This window comes from Sapajus apella, unplaced genomic scaffold (genome assembly GCF_009761245.1).
Source record: "Sapajus apella isolate SASKATOON/1434 unplaced genomic scaffold, GSC_monkey_1.0 scaffold90, whole genome shotgun sequence".
Taxonomy (NCBI): domain Eukaryota; kingdom Metazoa; phylum Chordata; class Mammalia; order Primates; family Cebidae; genus Sapajus; species Sapajus apella.
This window is the reverse complement of record NW_022437030.1, coordinates 2,906,559-2,930,273: the sequence shown is the minus strand read 5'-3', so window position 1 is coordinate 2,930,273 and position 23,715 is coordinate 2,906,559. Positions and strand designations below refer to the sequence as shown.

Genomic DNA, 23,715 nt, shown 5'->3' with positions numbered 1-23,715 from the left:
AGAGTTGACATTCTGATTTATCTACTCCCGAGTCAACAGGATGTACCAGATTTAAAGAGATCAAATGCACTGTGATGTTTGTGATTCCAGTTGTGGATTAGATGAGCTATTATAGAAAGTGCTGCCAAGTAAATACGGCAAAAAAAATAACGAGGGGATAATTTAAATATGTCTATTAAATTGTGTGTTAAGTAAAGTAGCACAAGTGTGGTGCTGATTGTGACTTATTATCTGGAGAGTCGGTATAGTAGATAAAGCCAGAATTATGGCTCTTTTATTTTCCCCTTCTACAGACATTTTTTTATTATTATTAAGAAAAGACTGTAAACGAGGAATTTCAGAGACGGGTGCTTGACTGTGTAACCATGGTTGTGTGATGACTTATAATATCGAAGGCTCCAAATGATATTTCTCATTGCTTTGCTTTCTATTTCTTGCCCTCGCCACAGCGGCAGATCAGATTCCCTGAGATAAATATGCTGCCTGGTTTTAATGGGATTTCTGTATTGCCGGGAGTTGGCGCATTCTGATAATAAAAGAACCTAAAAACTGTACATCCCTTAATTGGTAAGAAGAGAGATGTTTTGATGGGCCACAAATGGAAACATTGATTTTTACTGCCTCTGTGCAGTTCCAGGCGGTGTGTCATGCAATGTTCCCCGCCTTGGAAGGAAGCAGCTGGCTCTCCGATGAGCTGATTTGTGTTCCCAGGTTCTTGATGTCAGGTGCTTGGAAGGGCATGTTCTGTGCAGACGGGAGAAACAGAGCCCTTATAACATTATCTGTTTGCAAATTGAAATATTCGTAGGACTGTGATTTCCACCTTGAATTGAATGCATTCTTTGCTTTGTGTCTCTCTTTCTTGCTTCGGCGCCCAGCCCTCGGGGGTTTACAGGTTGTGCACTGAGCCTTTTCCTGTAACTGTGATGTTGCATGTACACACATGTATGCACAAGTGCACATGCACACACTTTTGCATATGCATATATGTTTTCAAAAACACCTTTATGCATAATTGGATCTCTTTCTTTGATTTAAATCAGCACTGCTAGTTTCTGGATGGGTAGATCCGTTTTCCAGTATGGGCTATGGGAAAAAACAACACACACTTCTATTTTCCAATCCAAGTGTCTCTGCATTTTTTTTTTTTTTTGAGACAGTGTTTCACTCTTTGTCACCCAGGCTGGAGTGCAGTGGCACGATCTTGGCTCACTGCAATCTCTGCCTCCTGGTTTAAGCAGTTCTCCTGTCTCAGCCTGCTGAGTAGCTGGGATTACAGGCGTCTGCCACCACACTCGGCTAATGTTTGTATTTTTTTAGTAGAGATGGGGTTTCACCATGTTGGCCAGGCTCATCTTGAATGTCTGACCTCAGGTGATCCGCCCCCCTCGGCCTTCCAAAGCGCTGGGATGCTCCCAAAGTGCTCACAGGTGTGAGCCACTGTACCCGGCCAGATCTCTGCATTTTAACAGGCAAATTTTATCCATTGACATTTATTAGGATTACTGATATATTCTGTGCATTATATTTACCATGCTGCTTTTGCACTTAGGTTTACAAGTTCTTGCTGTGTCTTATTAATCTGTAAGATTGGGGCTGTGCTCCATTTCCCACAGTTGTGCAGGGAAGTGAACTAGACCAGGAATCACGACGTTGAGCTGAGCCTCTATAGGGTCCTGGGAGTGTTGCTTCTTCTGGCTGGATGCCAGGTACCTTACCTGTGAGATGGGAATAACAAAGCTGTTCCTCTCTGCAGGGGGTGGACCATATGATCCCTTGAGCCTTGAGTTTAGGATGTGCAAGGCTGTGAAATGGGGCTGTGCATGTATAATGGTGGCTTTGGAGAAGCACTGAACACAGCACAAATGCAAGGCATCATCATGGTCACGAATTTGCTTTTCCTTGTAGATTAGCCACTGTCTGCGCAGTGCTAAGCATAGTTGCTATTTTAGTTTAAAGAAATCAGCCAGATCATTTCAACACTGATTCTCGCTCTCTAGGCCAGTACGAGGTCACAGGTGAGGGGTTAAACACACTGTTTATTTTATTATATATTTTTTAGAGATAGGGTCCAGGCCCAGGCTGGAGTGCAGTGGCATCATCATAGTTCTCCGTAACCTCGAACTCCTGGTCTCCAGCAATCCTCCTGAGTAGCTAGAACTACAGGCACACACCACCATGCCAGGCTAATTAAAAAAAATTTTTTTGTAGAGATAGAGTCTTGCTATATTGCCCAGGCGGGCCTCGAACGCTAGGTCTTAAGCACTCCTCCCACCTTGGTCTCTCAGAGTGCTAGGATTGTAGGTGTGAGCTCCCATGCCCAGCCTGGATGCATTTCAAGCTTGAGATTCGACCATCCATGGTTCTTCAAACGTTTGCTTCCTTTATTTCGTAGTTGGACATATTTGCAAAGCACTGAGCCAATGTCCCTGCCCTGGGAGGCCTGTTGTGTGGAAGGTGAACTTGGCTAAGAGATCTCCTGACTCTAAATTGCAAGGCTGTGGGGAAAGCTAAAAGTTTAGTTGTGTTAGGAACAGCTGATGGAGGCTCTAAAAAGGTGTGTAACAGAATTGGGTTTTTAGGAGACAAAATACTAAGGTTTTTCACCTCTCTGGTGGGTCACGACCCCTAGCATCCGTGCACAGAGTGGAGATGACAGGAAACCCCCTAGAAGATTTGCACCAAGAATTAAAGAATCTAGTTGAGAATTACGGCGCCACATGCTACAAAAAACCCCATCTATTAATATACTGAGAGGTGTCAAGGATAATGGACCCCGGGAGGTAGAGTAATTAAATGTATCTTAATAAATGCCGGGCGATTCTTTTAAAACCCTTTCCCAAGACCCCATCAGCTGACATGGACTGTATTCTTCCTGTTGGCAGGAGGCCTAGAAGGAGAGCCAGAGTGCGATCGGAAAACCAGCCGTGCGCTGGAAGACAGGAACAGCGTGACAAGTCAAGAGGAGAGAAATGAGGATGATGAAGACATGGAGGATGAATCAATTTACACCTGCGATCACTGTCAGCAGGACTTCGAGTCTCTGGCAGACCTGACGGACCACCGGGCCCACCGTTGTCCTGGAGGTAATGCAAAACAGCCCCGGGACTCTGACAGGTGGTTACACGGGTAATTGGACATAGCAACAGCTTGAAGCCTCAAGTGAGATTAAAGAATTAATAATGTAATTTTACAGTTAATGTCATTTTATTGTGGTGTCTTGGGTACCCTGTATCCGCCTTTTAAATACAATTAAAAATAAAAGCAACAGCTTTCCGGCAGGCAGGAATTAGATGGTGATACTCTGTCCTGGCACCCCCTCCCCGCAAACTGTGCTCTAGTACTCAGGCCATGAGCAGGTGGATCTGCACTCTGAATTTCTGGAAGGCCTTTTGGAAACCCAGCAATTAAGAGGTTGTTAGTGCAAAGTTAAGCAGCTTAAGTGTGGAAAGCTGCGTAAAGGAGTAAGCTCTGAGGTAGGGCTTGTGATGGGATGAGGAGACTTTCAAAGGCCAAGGACAGCCTGTGAGAAAGGGAGCAGGTTCCACCTCTGTGCTTGACCTCACGCTTCTCTAGAGTAGGAGAAGGGTAGCTGGGAGCTGCTTCTGCTAGATTTGACTGGAGCTCTGTTCTCCATTGTCAGTGTCTTGGAGAGGGTGCGTGAGACCAGTTTTATAGGAGCTACTGAAGACTTCAGGAGTTGTATGTGTATATGTGTGTTTGTCTGGGGTGATTGGGGTGGGAGTGGGAACCAGAGGGCCTGTGCGTTCCCTGGGATGTGGCAGCCATGCTACAGGAATTGACACATTTCTAGGCTCTGAAATCTGCAGAGGGAGTTCATAGCATCTGTGTTCCTTACACAGCCTTCCTGAGCTACCTTCCTCCATCATGGTTGTTGATGAAACTCCTTGGATGCTGGTTTGTGGGAGAGAGCCTGAAACCTCAGGCCAGCATTCTAAAGGGAACCCATCACCTGTTTAGGGGAACATTTACTGGTAGGGATTAGATTGGCACCCAGATTTCTCACTTTTTCTACTCCTCATGTCATCTTGGAATTTTGAAACTAAGTGTTTGGGGAACTGCTATGATTTGCCCTCTAGTGACACCTGTGCCTGCACAGCTCTGGCTAGACCAAGTCCCCATCTCAACCTCTGGAGGGAACATATATTTAAAAAAAATAATAGTAGTAATAATAATAGACCTAAGAGGAATCTTATAGTTTTGGCCATTTTGGAATCTAGTAATCCAAACCCTAGTAATTTGGAATTTGTGATATTTCAACCAGAGGGAGAGGTGATGGTTAATTTTCAATTCTAAATCAGAATTGGAAGGGACCTATGGGGTTAGCTTTTTAAGTCTCCTCACTTCCCCAAGAAAGAGAGGGAAAGGTGATTGCTTGGCCAAGGTCACACAGCTCTTTGGTGGCCAACCTAGGACCTCCTCTGGACCCTGGGCTATTGACCCTCATCCTACTTGAGGAATAATATTATAGATGTTGGTATATTTTTTGATTTAGCCAAGAATTGACGTGGAATCTTAACTATAACAGAATGAAATATTGCCACTTACTTTAAAAACAATCAACTAATTGATCTAATGACAGGTTATTCTCTTTATTTTCTAAATGCAAGGGAACAGGTCATTCTGTGTAGTTGTTAGAGTGGGGCCACAGGCCCTCTGCTAAGCTGTGCTTTCTTAAGTCTCTGCAGCCCTTAGAGGCTGCCCCTTCCTCCGGTCCGTCAAATCAAGGAGATTCTCCTGTCTTTCAGTCTCTTTTTTTTTTTTTTTTTGAGATGGAGTCTTGCTCCGTGGCACAGGCTGGAGTGCAGTGGCGCAACCCCAGCTTACTACAACCTCTGCCTCCCGGGTTCAAGTGATTCTTCCACCTCAACCTCCCGAGTAGCTGGGATTACAGGTACCTGCCATCATGCCGAGCTAATTGTTGTATTTTTGTAGAGACAGGGTTTTACCATGTTGGCCAGGCTGATTTTGAACTCCTGACCTCAGGTGATCCGCCTACCTCGACTTGCCAAAGTGCTGGGATTACAGGCGTGAGCCACGCCCAGGCTCGGTCTCACTTTTAAGAATGGTGGCATTTCTAGGTGGAGAAAGGAAACTGGGAAACTGGGCTGTATGTGGGGGTCTGAGCCGGAAATAAGAACTGGGAGCTAACTGTGCTTTGGTCCTGAGAAGGAGCCTTCTCCCAGTGGCAGACCTTTCTCTCAGCCTCTGACTCTGGCTGAAATCCACGGCAGCCCTGTTTGCAGGGTCCCCAGCTTGTCCTTATTGATGCTGGTTGTATCTGCCAACATTCTGGCCCTAACAGGACCCTCCTAACGACCTCCATGGGGATGCAAGAGCTAGGAATACCCCAAACCCTGGCGCTTCGGAAGGGAGGCAGAAATTCCTTGAAAGAGTTAGGAAACAACCTTGCCTAAGAGCATCCCTGAGAAACTCATTACCTCCTGGTAAAGGCGTGACCCAAGCCTGGGATAGTTTCCTAGACGTGTGAGGAGTTATTTTCTCCCAGGTCTAGGGTTCTTAGGATTACCCAAGGATGGGATAAGCCACCGGGAATTGCGTTATGTATTATTCAAAACAGTTCCTACCGGGAATGCTTTCACACCCTTCCATTGTGCAGTGATTTTCGAACTGTGTTCCCAGAGGTATCTCAGGGCTATGGTGTGGTGTGTTCGGGGGATAGGAGGTGAGTACTGGGGCCTGTCAGATGAGGGGACTCTGATGTCCAGTCCAGTCAGAATGATTCACCTTAAAACTCTGTTTTATACCTGGGGCTTTAGCAGAAGATGCTGTTTGAAAATTGGCCTCTGGTTTAAAGGTTTGGAAGTGATATGAACATGCAGTTGCAGGCTTCCCCTGGCCATGGGTCTGCTGGACGCACACCGCTGGTCACTCGATAGAAGTCACCAACCCCATGATGCACTAGGCACTGTGCTAGGGATGCTATGGGTGGACGTTGCTGCCCTTGTGGCGTGGACGCTCTGGAGGAGATATGGGCACTTGACAGCCCAACAGACACTGTATCTGAGAGGGCTGTGCTGGGCACAGGCTGGGCAGGCCATGGTGCCCTGCAGATGTTTGTGGGGGAACCAGAGGGTCTGCCAGCTGGGCCTAGGGCAGAGGGTCTGCTCTTAGGAATTGTCACCTGGGGCGTGAACAACCCTCCCCCTCACAGGGGCTGTCACTGCTGGCATGTGGAGCAGCACGTGCCTCCCCAATGGGTGTGTCCTGGTAGGGTCAGCCCTTGCCAGCTGTTGGCCTTCTGGGAAGAATGCTGTGTGGTGGGGTGGTGGGGTGTGTTTTGTGGATGGTGACCGTGAATGTGGCTCTTCCTGAAAGCTGCTTCTGCAGAGTGAGCACTTGACTCTCTTTCTGTGGCAGTTGGGGTGGTGGTGAGGGGGAGATTGGGGGCAGCATTTTGCTCCTTCAGAATCTGGGAGACTAGCTGTGGTGGGGTTTGGGGTTTTCTGAGGTGGGGGGATGCTCATCCCTCAGGGGTAGGAGGGGAGCCTCATGCCAGAATGACCACGATGGAAGCCCCCCCACCCCAACCTGGGGCCCAGCCCCTGAACTAAGGAGCCCTCATTTCCAGTTCGGAGCTTGAGAAGGCACCTCGCCTGTTGTTCCTCAGCAGGAGTGGCATACGGGGCCCATGAGCTGTTGAAGCATGGGCTTTAAGATCTCAGATAGCTCCATCAAGTCCTGTTCTTCTCTGTCTCTCTCATTTGTGTCTGAGGAGAAACCAACCTTAAACCCATAAGGTATCAGACATTGCATTTTTATGACACAGACTGAAAAGAGCAGAAATCCAGTCCTCTCCATTCATTCTCCAGCCCTGATGTCTGTTTGATCTTTCTTTGTTCCTCTCCAGCCCCTGGCCATGGGATGCCACACGTTTGCATGCTTGGGGTTGTGAGCACACACGTTTTCATGGTCTGCGTTTGTCATGTGACGTATTATGAACGGGTTCCCATGTTGTTACCTGATCTTCGCCATTTTTCTTTCTTTTTTTTTGGTGGGGGGTGGATCTCTGTCTTTTAAATAGCAGTGCTCAAGGGCCGAAAGCTTTGGTTGCAGGCAGTGCATTCATACCCTATGGAAATATTAAATTTAGACTAAGATGTCTGTAGATGAGGCTTTTTGCAACGGTGTAGATAAAGGCCAACTTGGTAAGTGTGATGGGCTTGTCTGTTTCTAGTGGAGACATCATTTGTGGCCACCAAATCAGGAGATGGCAAACGATTTGGTGGCTGTCTGAACTGCCGAGGACAGGAAGTCCCTGTCAGTTCAGGTCTCACTGATTCAAATTGCACTGGAACAAATAACATGACAACTTGTGAAGTGTTGGTCAAGCAAATTTGGTTCTCGAAGCTGTAGCAGGGAGCGTTATTGTCATCTTCTAGGAGCCAGGAGGACTTGCACTGCTTTAGGAAGTTTCTCTGGGAACTGCCTGGGGTACCGTAGAAGGAGGTGCGAAAGGTTTGGTTCGCCCATGGGCTGATCGTGTTTTTTATGTGCTCACTGAAGCCAGTCACCTGTGGGCCTGTAGTCCGGATTTATCGCTTCCTGGTACAAATACTCCCTTTTAAAGATATTGCGATCTAGGCTGACTGCCGCTTTGGCCTGAATTAAGAGGCTGGCTGCTGGAGGCCGTGTGGGAGCTCCCAGTGCACTGTCATGCTTGAGACCTGACTTTCCTCGTGCCGTTCCTCCGAGTGGCCGCAGTGGCTGTCAGCAGCCGTCTGTGCTGTGCCAGTCCTGGAACGTGCCAGCCCAGGTCTCCAGGGCTGGAGCACTTGACAGCTTTTGGGGTCCTTGGCCTCTTTGCTAAAGGGACTGCTGGCCTGATTTGGCTTTTTGTTGTAGGCAGTAAGACTGTAGGCTCCAGGCACTTGCTTTGGAATAGAAATCGCCTTCAAGACTAGTTTGGAGCTCAGCATGGGTGTCTTGCCTTCAGCTCCATTCCCCGATCTCTGACTTGGGCCAGGCTCCTGACGGGCCATAAGGAGGTGGGTCTGAAGCAGATGGGATGCATGCTGTCCTCCCGGGGCTGGCGGTCTTGTGCGGGGGGCAAATGTGTGAGCAGGTGTTACGTCCTCCACACGGCAGCGAGGGCTGTAGTCCTGATATTCTTTGTATTTTCAGTGCCTACTGCCCACCAGGCACTAGGGGACTCTGCCTGGAACACATACCCTGCAGCCCTCCTTGCTGGCCCTCTGCAGCCCCCATGCCCACACAGTCCAGGGTGCTCATCCCTTCCTGTAATTGTCTTTCACCCACCTCCTTTCCTACTATTAAGCTTCATGAGAACACCAGCCATACCTGTTTTGTTCCTTGTTATGTTCTAGCCCAGTGCTGGAATAGAATCCAACATGATTGTTGAATGAATGAGTCATCTGGCCTAGTCTTTATAACAATCACCTTTGGTGGCCAAAACACTGTCTTCATTTTTTTAATTAATTAGTTTTTTAAGAGACAAGAGTCTTGTTCTGTTGCCAAGGCTGGAGTGCAGTGGTGCCATTTGTGGCTCACCGCAGCCTTGACTTCCTGTGCTCAAGCAATCCTCCTGCCTCAGCCTCCTGAGCTAGGACTACAGGCGTGCCCCGCCACGCCTGGCTCATTTTAAATTTTTTTGTACAGACAAGGTCTTGCTATGTTACCTAGGCTGGTCATGACCTTCTGGCCTCAGACAATCCTCCTGCGTGTGCCTCCCAAAGCTAGGCACTATTTTCCAGCATTTGTTCTCATTTTGCACTTGGGTGACTGAGGTTCAGGGAGCTGGAGGATCTTGCTCAAGGTTACAGATCTTGTCGTAAAGGCAAGCTCCGAGGTTGGAACAGCTTGCCTGTGTTTGAGAACACAGACTGGGGACTGTGAGCAATTTCAAACTAAACTCCAGATGGCTTTTTTGAATGCTCAACTTCCAGAAAAACGAGAGGGGGACTTTGTTCAAATAGCAACAGCAAAAATGTGTTCCTGGTGGGTTAATTTTGCGGCCCCCCTTTCCGCTGTCCCTTCCTGAGGACTGGGACCAAAGAGTGTTTCCCTGGCCCCTGTGAAAGGTAGGCCCTCCTTTTCTGGCAAAGGTGAAATGCTGCTATGTAACAAGCGGGGTGGAAAGTTAATTACACCCTGGTTTGTTCAGCTGTGGCCAGAGCGACCTGTGGGCCCCAATTACAGGGCTGGGGCTGTGTGGAGCTGGCACCTTTGCCAGCCGCGCTGCTGTCTGCCGGCTGGCCAGAGCTTGCCTTTGTGTGCCGGCTCAGGCCCCTTTCTTGTTCCAACAGCGTGAGGGGCTCCTTGCCTTACTGACTTGTGGCGCCCCTCGAGCTGGCTGTGTTTGGGCCGTGCAGCGTGGGGCTGGGGCCAGGGCCAGGCACTGTGCTGCCTGATACACAGTGCAGGGTGTGAGCTCCTTCTGCCCACAGGGAGCAGCGTGGGGCCCTGGTGTCAGCTGACTTCACACAGTGTAAAAGGCCTAGGGGAAGCCAGGTGCAGTGGCTCACTCCTGTAATCCCAGCACTTTGGGAGGCCGAGGCAGGCATATCATCACCTGAGGTCGGGAGTTCGACACCAGCCTGACCAACATGGAGAAACCCTCTTTCTACAAACAATACAAAATTAGCCGGGCTTGGTGGCATATGCCTGTAATCCTAGCTACTTGGGAGGTTGAGGCAGGAGAATCGGTTGAACCTGGGAAGCAAAGGTTGTGGTGCCGCTTGGGCAACAAAAGCAAAACTCCATCTCAAAAAAGGCCTGGGGGCTTGAGCACAATTGATATTCCCGCACCCCCCCCCAACCCACCATTAAGAGTTTTCTTGCATGGAGACAGCTTCCAGTTAGAAAACACAGAGCAAGAAATGGTCCTGCTTATGTCAGCCACAAAATATATAAAAACCAGGCAGCAAACCCAGTAAGAAACATTCAAACCAGATAGAGAGGATGGACAAACAAAATCAGTTTACAGGGGTTGGGGAACACAAAAGAGATCTTATTCTTGTGGAAAGATTTAGTATCATAAATATGTCAGTTTCCTCTAAATGAACCTATTGGCTTAATGTTAGCCAATGAAAGCAGTGGTAAGATTGTTTAGAAATGGATGCGCTGAATCTAAAGTTCACAAGAAAAAGTGGGCATGGAGGCATCGGAAAGAATCTTCTGGAAAATGAACGGTCAGTGGGGACAGGAACCAGCTCAGATTGCTCTGGAGCAGAAAGGATTCAAAGTGGTGTGAAATAGAAATGGACTCAAATACAACTGGAAATCTAGCATATGAGAAGGATCTCTCAGCAGCTGGGATTAGGATGAGGAGGTGGCCATCCTGCAAAAAGGGAGTTGGATCCCTCCATCACTCCTGACACTAAACTCAATCCCAAATGGATCAGGAATCTGAACGTAAAAATAAAACTTAAAAATACTAAGAGAAAACAGAGAGCTTTTAAATACTTTAATTCAATAGTATCAGAGTGAGAAAGGCCTTTCTAAATATAACCCCAATGTCAGAAGCTGTAAAACGAAAAGTCAAAACATTCAACGACATAAGAATTAAAAAATTCTGCATTATGAAAACCACAATAAATCAAGCCAGGGACACATATCACAGGCAACAGATATTTTCCTTAATGTGTAAGGAGCTCCTACAAATGTTAAGAAAATAGCCAATAAATCAACACAAAAAACATGGCAAAGGCTGGGTGGAGGCACAGCCAAGCCTGCTTGACATGCCTGGCCCTCCCCAAGGTCTGCGCTGTCTATGATTGGCTGGTGCCGCACTGGTGGTTAGATATTTTGAGTATCTCCCATGTGTAAACTACAGAAATGGACGGCAATGGAACCAGAGGAAGAAATACTAGTGGGATCCTAAACATTTAAAAAATATTTAGAACCCTGTTTATAGTAAGGGAACTTCAAATTTAAACCATAAGGAAATACCATTTTAAAAATACCAGAATGGCAAAGATCAAAAAGCTTGCCAACACCATCTCACTGGTGGGGGTATGTTCCCTGATGTCCAGGCTTGGGGTCTTATTCTCTTCCCTCTCTGCAGGATTGCCTTGGCCTGTGGCCAGAACACATAGTAAGTGCGCAAGAAATGTTTGATTTTGTGGCTAAGGAGGCTACACCCCTCCTGCAAGGCAAAGCGGTGTTGGGTACAATAAGGAAAGTGGAAGTGCCGTGGATAAAGTGCTTTAGGATATGAGATAGAAAAAACAGAGGTTCTGGACATGGTAGTTCCTCAATTAATGTATTATCAGAAGGGCAAGTTTAAAGATGGAAGAGATGGTTCATTCATTCAACAAGTGTTTCTTTAGTGTGTACCATTAGCAGGAATCCTCTGGGCTCTAGAGATGCAGAGGCTATTATAAAAGGTAGCTCAGTGGAGAAGCTGTTCACTTCCCAAAAGGATGCTTCGACTTGTTGATGAAGTACCCTGGTGCCTCCTTCTCTAGTGTCTTTAAGAGGGGCTTTGGTGAACAGAGAGGTTACTCCCCATAGCTCTCAGGAAGCTGCTGACCTGCTAGCAGGCTTCCACTTGGGAGGGAAGTGAATGGGCAGAGTGGACCCCCACCAGTCTGGGTCTGCTTGGCTGGTGGCACATGTGGAAACCTTCCCTAAGTTGCCTGCCCCCTGCCCTCTGATGGTTCCTGATGGGGAACCATCGGGAGGCAGCTGGGGAACCAGCAGGCTGCATAGAGGGTGGTTCTGAGCCTTGGCTCGGACGGCTGTGCCTGGGTTCTTTCCTGGTGGCGATGTGGTGGTGGTGGGGTCTTGTTTCTCAGTTGCTGACCTTTTTATTCACCGCCTGTGAAGTCCACAGCTTGCAGAACATCCCTCCCTCAACCCGATGACATAGAGCGAATGCTGCTATCACACTGTTGGACCTATAAGTCTCTCCAAAATTGGATGACAAATCTAACAATATAGAAGTCAGGGTCGAGGTGGGAAGAGTCTGGATCTCTTTTGTTTTCGGTGGGAAAAAAGGCATAGACTATGTGTCTATGTGTCTACCGTCTGTGTGTCTTTCTGAAGGTTTTGAGGACTCTCCAAAGTGGAGGACGTTTGTTTCTTTCCTACCCAGCCTGCTTGACCACCTTCATGATTTTCTGAACATTGAGCTTCTTGGGTTCTTTGGTTTCCAAGGTGGGCCAGAGTGGGATCCGGTGCGTCTGGCATCAAGGGTGTTGCTGCTGCACGCTGCCCCGGGGATGAGCATGGGGGTGGATTCTGGAGAGGGTTCTGGAGGAGGGAGGTGGCTGTGCTGTTCCTCCCAGGTGCAGCCCCAGTTTCTGCTACCTTCCTGGAGCCACTAAAGCTTCTGTTGTCTTCCTGGGCCCAGCATGGACACGAAGCTGGCCTTCAGGCTGGTTGTACATGTGTTCCTGGTGTGGTCTGGGTCCAGCCTGCTGTCATCCATTTCGTCTTGGAAGTTTCCAGAGGGCGCCTGTCAGCAGGCAATGACACAGACCTGCTGTGTGTCCGCGGCCATGCATGCGTGTGTGTGGGTGTTCATTTGTTCCCATCAATGGAAATGTATAGCCTAGCTGGAAGATGAAGTTGCTGTGATCCTTTTGGCTGCCACCACATAGTAGGTCCTCAGTTAATGTGCTGTCTGCACAGAGGTTTGACTCAAATTGACAAGCAGAAAATAGAGGATTCATTGGCTCCGGGTGTAAGGCTGGCTTTGAGCCTGGTCCTCCAGGGCTTCCAGAGACACTGCCCCAAGTCTGTCTCCATGAATCCCATCACCATGTATACATCAGCAGAGGTGCCCTCAGCACCTCCAGGCTCCACCTTAACTCAGCAGTGACGATGGAACGAGCAGCCTCTTACCATTGCCAGGGTAGAAGTCCCGAGGTTGACTTTGTAGAATGGCCAGGACCAAGACTCACCCCTGGCAACATTGGCTATCAATTGATAACCAATACTTTTGCTTTTATAGTGTCTAGTCAGGTAATCTTAGAATTTTGGGGAGGCAGAGTCCTTGGTGTCCTTATCCTCAAAACCTTTTTTGGATTGAATATAGTTGAAGGAGTGGCAGAACCAGTCTCTCAAACACAATCAGGGCACTGCTTGGACCAGTCTCCTTAGGGAGGTAGGACTTGTCCCAGGTCACACAGGAAGGTGGTGGCTTAGTCAACACCCCCTGAGGTTATCTGCTAACTGCTGGTGGAGCGGGGAAATGTAGCTCCCAGGTTGGACAGGGGACTAGCGCGGCCTGCTGGGCACCCGTGTTCTCTGGCGGGAGGTGCCCGTGTGTGTGCAGCTCCTGCTTGGCTCATGGGTACTTCTGGGGATACCACATCCAGCTCACCACCTTTGAGGTCTCTGGACCCACAGACCTCACACTGTTTGCAGTAGACTTTTGTAGAAGAGTGACGTTGACCCTTGAATTCTAACAAACTTCACAGAATTTGTGCCCCCCCTTGGGTGTTCCACAAGCCCTGGCCCCCCTGAACCTCTGCCCCTTCACCCTCGGGGGGCAGTGCTCTGGGAGGTGGAGGGTGGGATAATGGTGTATCAAGCCCTCGAGGCATCCACCAGCAGCTTGGCCCCCACAACATTATGTACAGGCCTCAGGCCAGGTTGGAGAGAGACTGGGCAGCCAGCAGGTGAGTCGGGCCTTGGGCCTGAGTGGCTCAGGTGCCCAGATGGTGCTGAGAGGCGACTCTGAAATCAGCCAGCTATGTTGAACCTCTCCCATGCATTCCTGAGAAACCCAATATATCAGTTCACTTTCACACTGCTGTGAAGAACTATCTGAGAGTGGGTAATTAATGAAGAAAAGAGGGTTAATTGACTCTCATTTCCTCAGGCTGTACAGGCAGCATGGCTGGAGGCCTCAGGAAACTTACAATCAAGGCGGAAGGTGAAGGGGTAGCAAGGACGTCAAAGCATGGTGAATCAGGAGAGGGCGTGAGGGGGAGGTGCTACACACTTTTAAACAACCACAGCTTGTGAGAACTCACTCACTGTCATGAGCACAGCAAGGGGGAAATCTGTCCCCAGGATCTAATCACCAGTCACCAGGCCCCTTCACCAACATTGGGAATTACAATTCCACATGAGATTTGGGTGGGGACACAGCCAGACTGTATCACCCAAGTGTTACCAAAAAACCACATCATCTACCATCAGCTAGAGGGAGAAAGAGGGATGCAGCTACCTATTCTTTTTTTTCTTTTTATCTTGGCTCACTGCAACCTCCACCTCCCGAGTTCTAGCAATTCTCTGCCTCAGCCTCCTGAGTAGCTGAGATTATAGGTGCCCGCCACCACCTTGGCTAATTTTTTTTTTTTTTTTTTGTATTTTTAGTAGAGATGGGGTTTCACCATCTTGGCCAGGTTGGTCTTGAACTCCTGACCTCGTGATCCACCCGCCTCGGCCTCTCAAAGTACTGGGATAACAGGTGCAAACTACTGTGCCTGGCCTGTGCAACTACGTGTTCTAAAATTGCACTAATAATATCTTTTCTTTATTCTGCAGACATTTCAATAATGCGTTTTTTCCCCCAATGTATTAGTGTATAGCTTGAAAACCTCAGTGTCACCGAGCCAGCTTGGGGCCTGTCACGTGGAGCTTTCCTTCCCCGCCAGGTCTGCTTTTTCTTTAGGCCAGCACTTCCTGCCCTCCTTATCCTCTGTCTCACCCCTGGGCGGGAAAAGCAAAGGCCAGAGCCCCCCAGAGAGGCCCTGCTGCCTTTCTCCTGGAGGTGCTTGTGCTAATTCTGGATTCTGTTGGGCATAAAGATCTGAAAATTGTGTTCCCGGAGTAATCAATCTCCGTTACTACCAATTTGAGGTTTGCAAAAGCTTTGAGAAATGCCTGTGGGTGAGGATAGGAATAGCCTCCAGCTGGGATCCTGACCTGATTTTGGGGTAAAAGAGGCAAATAGAGGGGAGTTGTTCTAGAAGAGTCCTTTATGATAACTGGCTATGGTCTGAATGTTTGTTTTTCCTCAAAGTTCATTTGTTGAACTGTAATCTCCAGTGCGATGATGTTAAGCGGCAGGCCTGTAGGAGGTGATTAGGTCATGAAGGCTCTGGAAGAATGGGATGAGTGCTCTTTATAAAAGGGGCCCCAGAGGGCTGCCCAGCTCCTTCCACCACGTGAGGACACAGCAAGAACGTGTTGTCTATGAGAAGTGCGCCCTCACCAGACACGGGATCTGCCAGCACCTTGATCTTGGACTTCCCGGCCTCTAGAACTATGAGCAATAAATGTTTGTGGTTTAGAAGCCATCCGGTTTATGATATTGTTGTTTTGCCATCCTGAGCAGGCTGAGACAGAACTGAAAAGTGTTGATGCTCTCTTCCTCCATCCCTTACTCCACAATTCCAGGCACCCAAAAGGACAAGCTCACTTATGGATGAAGGAGAAGTGTGTTCCCTAGAACCACAGCATTCCCTGGCATGTGTGCATTTATTCACAGACGATTTTTTTTTTTTTTTAGACAGAGTCGACTCTGTTGCCCAGCCTGGAGTAGGAGTACAGTGGTGTGATCTCAGCTCACTGTAGCTTCCGTCTCCGGGGTTCAAGCAATTCTCCTGCCTCAGCCTCCCGAGTAACTGGGATTACAGGCACATGCCAACACACCTGGCTAGTTTTTGTATTTTCAGTAGAGAAAGGGTTTCACCATGTTGGCCATGCTGGTCTTAAACTCCTGACCTCAGGTGACCCTCCCACCTTGGCCTCCCAAATTGCTGAGATTACAGGCGTGAGCCACCATGCCTGGCCACAGATGGATTTTTTTTTTTTTTAAAGCACCTACTGTATGCTAGGAACCCTTCTAGGCCCTAGGTGAGCCAAACAGACAACAGTTCCTGCCCTCATGTAGCTTACATTGTGTTACACTGGGCCCTCGATAACTTTGGCCAGGAGATTCTTGAATGGACTCCTGTGAGCTGGTTGGTCCCCTCTCTCTGGGGTAGTTCAGTACTGGCCAGCACCTGCATGAATGGTGCAGAAATGAAGAACAGGAGCCGATTCACTGCCAAAGGGTTATTTATCATGCTCTGACTCTGTGTCAGCAGAAGCAGAAAGGGTGTTTGTTCCTTGTGTTGCTGGAGGGAGTGGTTCAGGGAGGACAGAGACGGAGAGGCCTCAGGGTCATGCTTGCAAGTTGGACCGTTGGGATTCCATGCCGACCAGTGTCGGAAAACCAAATCCTAACCAGCTGAAATCAAACAGTGCGGCGTATTGGCTCCTGTAAATAGAAACTCTAGGTGGAGGACTAGCTTCAGGCACAGCTGAACCCAGCTCCAGCGAAGGCCGCAGGACCCAGTCTTCCTGCATCTCCTGGCTCTGAGGAATGCCATGATGGCTTTTGGCTCGGGCCAAGTCGAGGGCTCTCAATAGCAGACCTAGAAGGTTCTCCAGAGGAAATCAGGGTGCTCCTAGCAGGAGAAGCGCGGATGGATGCTGACGGCAGAAGCAGCCCAAAGAGAGAAGGAGCCGAGGCCATTTAACCTAGAGAGCAGGTGACCCGACCTCCTGAACTGAGGGGTAGGCAAGAGCTTGGCTGGAAGTCCAGCCAGCCCTGCCAGTCCCATGGGTGCCTGTTCCTGTGACGGCAATGGTGTGGCTTGAGTGGCTGATGCTTTCATGATTGCCTCTGGGTGAGATGCCTCTGTGTGCCAGAAGAGCGGGGGTGCAGGGATGAGAGCCGTCCACCTCTTTCTCCATTAGTGTTGATACTCCAAGGGCCAGGCCAGGACCAATTCCAGAAGTCCCCAGGGACACCTGCCCTGGCCCGAGTGTAAGGAGCGACGTTTTTGTTGGCAAGAGACTTTGCAGGCCTGGAGATGAATACTTCAGAGGGCGGCAGTGGGATGTGGGGTTGGGGCTAAGAGAAGGGCATGCTGGATTTGTCAGTTTCCTTCAAACCTTGAGATCCTGTGATTGACATCCCTAAAATGACACCCTAACACAGAAAAATAAAGAACATCCCCAAACAAAATGAGAAACCAACCGAATTTATCTCCTGCTGACTGGGGCTTGTAGCTCAAGGAGTGCTCCCAGCAGGGGATCAGCCCATAACGCCAATTCTACTCTCCTCTGCTCACAGCGTCTCTGACACCCCAGCCCACCGGCCTGATGGCTCAGAGGGGAGAGCAGGAGGAACTGCTTCTGGTGTCCTAGTGTCACAGCAAAAGCTGGGGAGCAGGCGGAGGCGGGGGTTCAGAACAGGGAAAGAGCAAGGAAATTTAACTCTGGCACCATTCTAGAATAAAGCGCTACTATTGGTTGAGTGTTTTGGCAGTGCTTTTAAACACTCTGTGTGCTAGCTCAGAGAAAAAATGTACAGGGGATTATAAAATGCTTCATTTTCTGTTAAACAGTTTTATTTTGGAGTTGATTGGCTAGGATTTGGATGCCTTTAGAAATGGCATCCTGGCTCTGGGGGTGCATCCGGGAAGACTGAGGCAGGCGAGGTGGCTCTGCAGGTGGGGGAATGGCGACCAACTTGGGGGAGCATGCTTGCACCCCTGCCCCTGCCCTTGGATTTGGAGAGTCTTGGCCTCTCATGGGCTTGGCTGAGTGGGTCGGTGCTGCTTCGTGATGGGGTTGATGAGGTCAGCTCTGCTGGAGCAGGTCTGACTCCTCTGAGGGCTGGCAGGGGGGCACTGTAGGGGAGTGAAAGGAAGATGGCCGAGGGGCAGGCAGCCGGGAGGCTGGGGAGGAGCAGTGGCTGGCATCTGCCTGTGGGCACCCAGCCCTTTCCCCTTGACTGTCCTGCTCTGTCCTCGGGACAGCTTGCCTCTGACTGTCCTCCGCCCACGGCCTTGGGGATGGATCCGCACCCCTGCCTGGCCCTGCACCTCTTGTGGCCTCTCCTCCTCCTGTTTGATGATCATGGCTCACTGCAGCCTACCTACTCACCTACCTCCTGAGCTCAAGCGATCCTCCCACCTCAGCCTCCCGAGTAGCTGGGACTGTAGGTGTGTGCCACCATGCTCCACTGTGCCCAGCTACCTTTTTGATTTTTTGTATAGATGGGGTCTCCCTGTGCTGCCCAGGTTGGTCTTGAACTCCTGGCCTCAAGAATTCTTCCTGCCTCAGCTGCTCAAAGTACTGAGATTACAGGTGTGAGCCACCATGTCTCTGGCTTTTGTTGGTAGATAAGGTCTCACTCTGTCACTCAGGCTGGAGGACACTGGCACGATTGTTTCTCACTGCAGCCTTGAACTCCTGGGTTCAAAGCATCTTCCCACCTCAGCCTCTCCAGTAGCTAGGACTATGGGTGCACACCGCCATGCCCAGCTAATTATTTTATTACATTTTTGAAGAGATGAAATCTTGCTAAGTTACCCAGGCTAGTCTCAGACTCCTGGCCTCAAGTAATCCTCCTGCCTCAGCCTCCTAAAGCACTGGGATACCTGTGTGAGCTGCTGTGCCCGGCCCCAGTTTCTTCTCTTGAGCCTTTAATAGGCCGTGGTCATTCCACTGCAGGGCCTTTGCACCGCCCGCCCTCTGTGGGTATTCTTCCACGTTTTCATGTGGACAGCTCCGTTGCTTCCTTCTGTGTCTCCAAGGTCACCTCCTCAGTGTGGCCCTCCTTGTTGACTCCCTCCCCCATCTCCCATGGCAGCCGCTCCCTTCAGCACCAAACACATCGTACTGTTTGTTTCCTTCATGGCAATGATTGCTTGAAATCCTCTTTTGAGTTGTTTTTGGATTATTGTCTCTGCCACTCGAAGGTGACCCTCTTAGGCTTGGTGTCCTGTGCTGTCTCCCTCATGCCTGTTCCTGTCTCTGTCTTTGTGGCAGACCTGGCACATAATAAGTGCTCAGGAAATACTTACTCGCTGATTTGTTGGAAGTGGCCTGGACAGTGCTAAGTTGTTCACTTGGGTGGCATGAGTACCAGGAATTCTTGTGGGCCTGCAGCTGGGCTGTCCTCTCAGGGCTGGAAAGAAGCCTCCTTTTTCTCCACTTCCACCAAGCCACACCCTCCTCTCACCTCCCTTCCCACCCCAGAAGTGGCTCTTCCCATGGCTTCCCAGGGGCTGGGGAGCAGGGGCTGCGGGGCAAACCCAAGGGTGCATTTCCGTGGAGGGAGAAGTTCATATTTCGGACCATCTGTTTTTATTTTTAAATTATTATTATTATTTTTGTAGAGATGGGGTTTACTAGGTTGCTTAGGCTGATCTGGAACTCAAGTGATCCACCTGTCTGTGCCTCCCAAAGTGTTGGGATTACCTGTGAGCCACTGCACCTGACCTCATCAGTTTTTTTTTTTTTTTTTTTTTTTTGGGATTGAGTTTTGTTTTATTTATTTATTTATTTTTTATTTTTTAAGATGGCCAGGCTGGTCTTGAACTCCTGACCTCAGGTGATCCACCCATCTCGGCCTCCCAAAGTGCTAGAATTACAGGCGTGAGCCACTGCGCCTGGCCTTAGATTGAGTTTTGATCTTGTTGCCCAGGCTGGAGTGCAGTGGTGTGATCTCGGCTCACTGCAACGTCCGCCTCCCGGGCTCAAGGGATTCTCCTGCCCCAGCCTCCCGAGTACCTGAGATTATAGACGCCCGCCACCACACCTGGCTACTTTTTTGTATTTTTAGTAGAGACAGGGTTTCGCCATGTTGGCCAGGCTGGTTTTGAACGCTGACCTCAGGTAATCCACCTTCCTTGGCCTCCCAAAGTGCTGGGATTATAGATGTGAGCTACCGCGCCTGGCCCCATCAGTTTTTACTTTAGTTCCTAGTATGTACCAGGCCCTGGGTGAATGTTGAGATACAGTGGTGACCTGAGAAGACCCAATCCTGCCATGGTTGGGGAGACAGTTAATGAAGAGGTAAGCAGGGGGTGCTTCGTCATGGTATCATACCGTCATGTGTGAGGTGATGAATAAATACAGTTGGCTTCTGCCCTTCAGAGCCCATGGTCTCCTGGGAGAATAAGCTGTTCTGCAGAATGCAGGAAGATGTTCCGGCTCTGGGGTGGGATTTGAGAAGCACTGATGGTAAGCAAGAGACCCAGAGCTGGGCTTCAGAAGTGACTGAGCCTGTGGGTTCACTCTCTCCTTGCTTTACCACACTGCTGGGCTGACTTGTCTGCCCTGTGGGAGGCGTGACAGAGTTGCAGAGAGAAGGGCACTGGTCATGGACTCCGCAGAGCCAGGTCACAGTGCAGGGAAGGGGCCCCGGCGACGGGGGAGTAAGTTACTGGGAAGATTTGCTCTCCGACCACATTCTCTGGGGCTGCATGTCTGATGACTGACTTTCTGTCTCTCTGGTCTCACGGAGGGCATCTTTCACACTGCTTCCTCGAATGCCTTTCTGTCACAGTCTCAGCAAACACCTTGCAGACATATTTGCTTAAAAATTGTTTAAAGGATACCCCCTTAGTCAAGGTCCCAGCAGAAAACAGATGGCGTCTTCAAACAGGGAAATGGAGGCGCATTTAATAGAGGACCCATTTGCAGAGGCGGGCAGGGGAAGAAGGGGAGCTGCTGGGGAGTAGGGCATCATCCTGAGAGCCTGCCAGGGCTCAGGGAGGGGCGTTCAGGCCACCCAGAGAGAGTGGCTTGAGGGAGGCTGCCACAGGAGAGCAGAGGCTCGGAGAGTAAATACCCTGATTCTGCCTTCTCCCCCACCACAGTCTCTGCAGGAACACAGAGCAGGAATGAATCAACGTGGGTGCAGATCTGGAGGGGACAGTGGCAAAACATTTTGTACCCACCCCACTCCCCGGGCTCTCTTAGATCCCGCAGAGGAGCAAATGCTCAGAAGTCACATTTTGGAGGTCAGCCCCCGTTTATAGCCGTTTCCTGTGTGATTTGTGTGGGGGAGTGGGCGTGTCTCCTGGACCCTGAGTCTATGTCAGGTGGCTGTGGGCTTTTAGCTCTTGGTGGTCCTTTTTCCTGGGACAAGCCAGTTGTCAGCACTTTGGTCTTGCTCTGTGAGGCCACAAATGACGATGCAGAGGAGCAAATTTGTCAGACCAGAGGCCCAGCGCCTGGCAGGTGGAGCTGTTCAAATGGAGGCCTGAGCTGCCAAAACTTTGTTATTTGCATACATGGCGACGTGAATGGGTTATCATTCTGATCAAATCTATTTTCTGTTTAACTCTTGGAGAAATTGGCAATGGAAGGCATTCCGTGGCTGTCGCTGTGCAATGGTGTCATTCTGTTTGTGGCTTCGTAGGGACAATGGCAGCGGAGAAGTCAAGGAAAAGCAGGAAGGTCAAGGATGTATCCACGGAGCCTCTTTGTTCATTATGTATTTCCATCACACGTGGTTTCCGTTCGCAGATCGCGCCGCTCCCGGGACCCCCAGAGGATAAGACAAGGGAACCGGTGCTCTGAGCACCAAGGCTATTTTTATTTGTGTGCAGGGCAAGGTGACGCGGTAGCTGCAGGCCGAGGTTCAGCCATCCCCGACACACAGAATTGGATATTAAGGTGGAATTAGAAGCTTGAGTCCGAGGCGGTCCCTTGCGAGGGATGCATTCAGGATGGCATTATGACTTTCCAACTGCTTTTGCAGAGAGCAGCGAGGGGAGATGAAGGAGCCGTTTTGGGGGCCAACCCTCAGCCCCCTCTATGAGTGGATCATGAATTGTTTGTTTCCCCAAATCAAATTCTCTTCCTGTTGTTTCTTTTTTTTTTCCAATGGCACATTCCCCACTGGACATTCCTAAGAGCTTTTTTTCTCCTCTTCACAAAGCTTTGTGGCACCCCATCTGCTCAGGCACGCAAGCCCCACCCTGCGTTAGCACTGTGGCATCCATTCCTTCTGTGACCAAGACAGACTCCTATGTTATCAGCATCACCTCACCTCCAAGTGAGGAGCAGACAAGGCCTCCCCTCATTATTTTAAAACAATTCAACATGATCAAATATCACAGTAATACATAAATGTTTCCTTCCTTTTCTCCTCTCCTCTCTTCTCTTCTTTTTCTTTTCCTTCTTTTCTTTCCTTCAGTAGAGACAGGGTATCGCTCTGTTGCCAAGGCTGGAGTACAGTGGTGTGAACATAGCTCACTGCAGCCTCCTGGGCTCCAGCGATTCTCCTGCCTCAGCTTCCCAAGCATCTGGGACTGCAGGTGCATGCCCCCACTCCTGGCTAGTTTTTAAATTATTTATTATTTATTTTTTTAGAGACGAGGTGTCACCATGTTGCCCAGGCTGCTCTTGAACTCCTGGGTTCAAGCAATCCTCCAGCCTCAGCCTCCCAACGTGTTGGGATTACAGGCATGAGCTCCTGCATCTGGCCATAAATGGATTCTATTTGTGAACATTTCAAAGATCACAGACAAGGCGTCATGCTGTCCCCACTCCCCCCAGCTCAACTACTGTTATTACCATTTAGCTTTCTTGATTCAAGACCTTCTACTACAGTTTTGCATAATACCATATTTCATAGATTCCAAGACATACTTTAACATTTCTGAAATCAAGATGCATCTTTCAACTAGTGGCTTGTCATGGTTTAATTGACAGTGTTTTTTGTTTTTCTTTTTCAGTGTTCTATAAACTAATAGTGCATTTTACCATCCAGAGTCTTATGTGCAGTGAAATATAGTGTTATGTGTAGCCATAGAAAGGATGTCATATTGATTTTTGATTAAAAAATGAATGATACCATATTGGATTTATCATTCTGCAACTTGCTTTTTTTCTGTTTAGTACTAGACCTGAGAGAGCTGCTCACGTCAGCGGATGCATCTCCCTACTCCACGTTAACTGCTGTGAGGCGTTGCGTCGCGTGGATGCCCCTGCTTTATGCAGGCGGGCCCCAGCGATGGGCATGCAGGGTGCCTCAGTTGTTTGCTATAGTAAACATTCTTATACAGTCTCCCTGCAGGAACGCTTTTTTCCGTGGTTGATAAGGAGAAGGGGCATCACTGTGCCCAGCCTCTATGGCATTCTGTTTCCTTCATTCTAACTGTTCTGTTCCATTGCATCCCATTTCATCCGCCCACCCTACTCATCCCATCCCACCCCTCTCATTCCATCCTATCCTGTCCCGTCACACCCTGCTCCACAGTCATCACCCTAGTACCGACTTGGTTTTACATACTGTGCCAGTTTTGGGGCTTGAGGGGCCCACAGAGGGGAGTCAGTACCTGCCTACCCAGCAGCCTCTCATGCAGCTGGGAGAGAAACTCTGAAATGAGACTTGAATCAGAGCCCCATGTCCCCACGTGAAGGCAGCAGATTGGGGCACAGGGGTTGTATGGTGCTGAGGGAGACGTTGCAGCCTCATTTTACTGGTCCCCTCGGGCTGCCAAGCCCCTTGCGAATAAAAGAAAGAGTGCCGTAGCACTGCCACGTGTTGTCACCTCTTGATTGGTATAAGGCATAAAGGAGAATCTTCCCCAGGTGGGTTCCTTAAGGCTAGATACCTGTTTGGCTTGTTGTGGAGGTCCCCTCTCTTGTTTTCCCACCATTAAAAGCCACCTGTCATTGTCATTCTGGTGGCACCTGGCTGCTCTGCACAGAGGTGCTGAGGTGGTGGAGGTGGTGGAGAGGATGGAGAGGGTGGAGAGGATGGAGAGGATGGAGGGGATGGAGGGGATGGAGGGGGTGGAGGGGGTGGAGAGGATGGAGAGGGTGGAGGGGGTGGAGGGGGTGGAGAGGATGGAGGGGGTGGAGGGGGTGGAGAGGATGGAGGGGGTGGAGGGGGTGGAGAGGATGGAGAGGGTGGAGGGGATGGAGAGGGTGGAGGGGATGGAGAGGGTGGAGGGG

The 23,715-nt window shown here is 49.6% G+C and overlaps 1 protein-coding gene across 3 annotated transcripts in view; it reads left to right on the top strand.

Annotated features, from left to right (window-relative positions):
* ZNF423 (zinc finger protein 423) overlaps positions 1-23,715 on the top strand; it is a 359,366-nt gene that overhangs the window by 120,863 nt on the left and 214,788 nt on the right. For all 3 annotated transcript variants that reach the window (XM_032255644.1, XM_032255643.1, XM_032255647.1), the window contains one exon: positions 2,886-3,086. In XM_032255644.1, the coding sequence (XP_032111535.1) occupies positions 2,886-3,086 (201 nt within the window). The remainder of the gene's footprint in view (positions 1-2,885; positions 3,087-23,715) is intronic.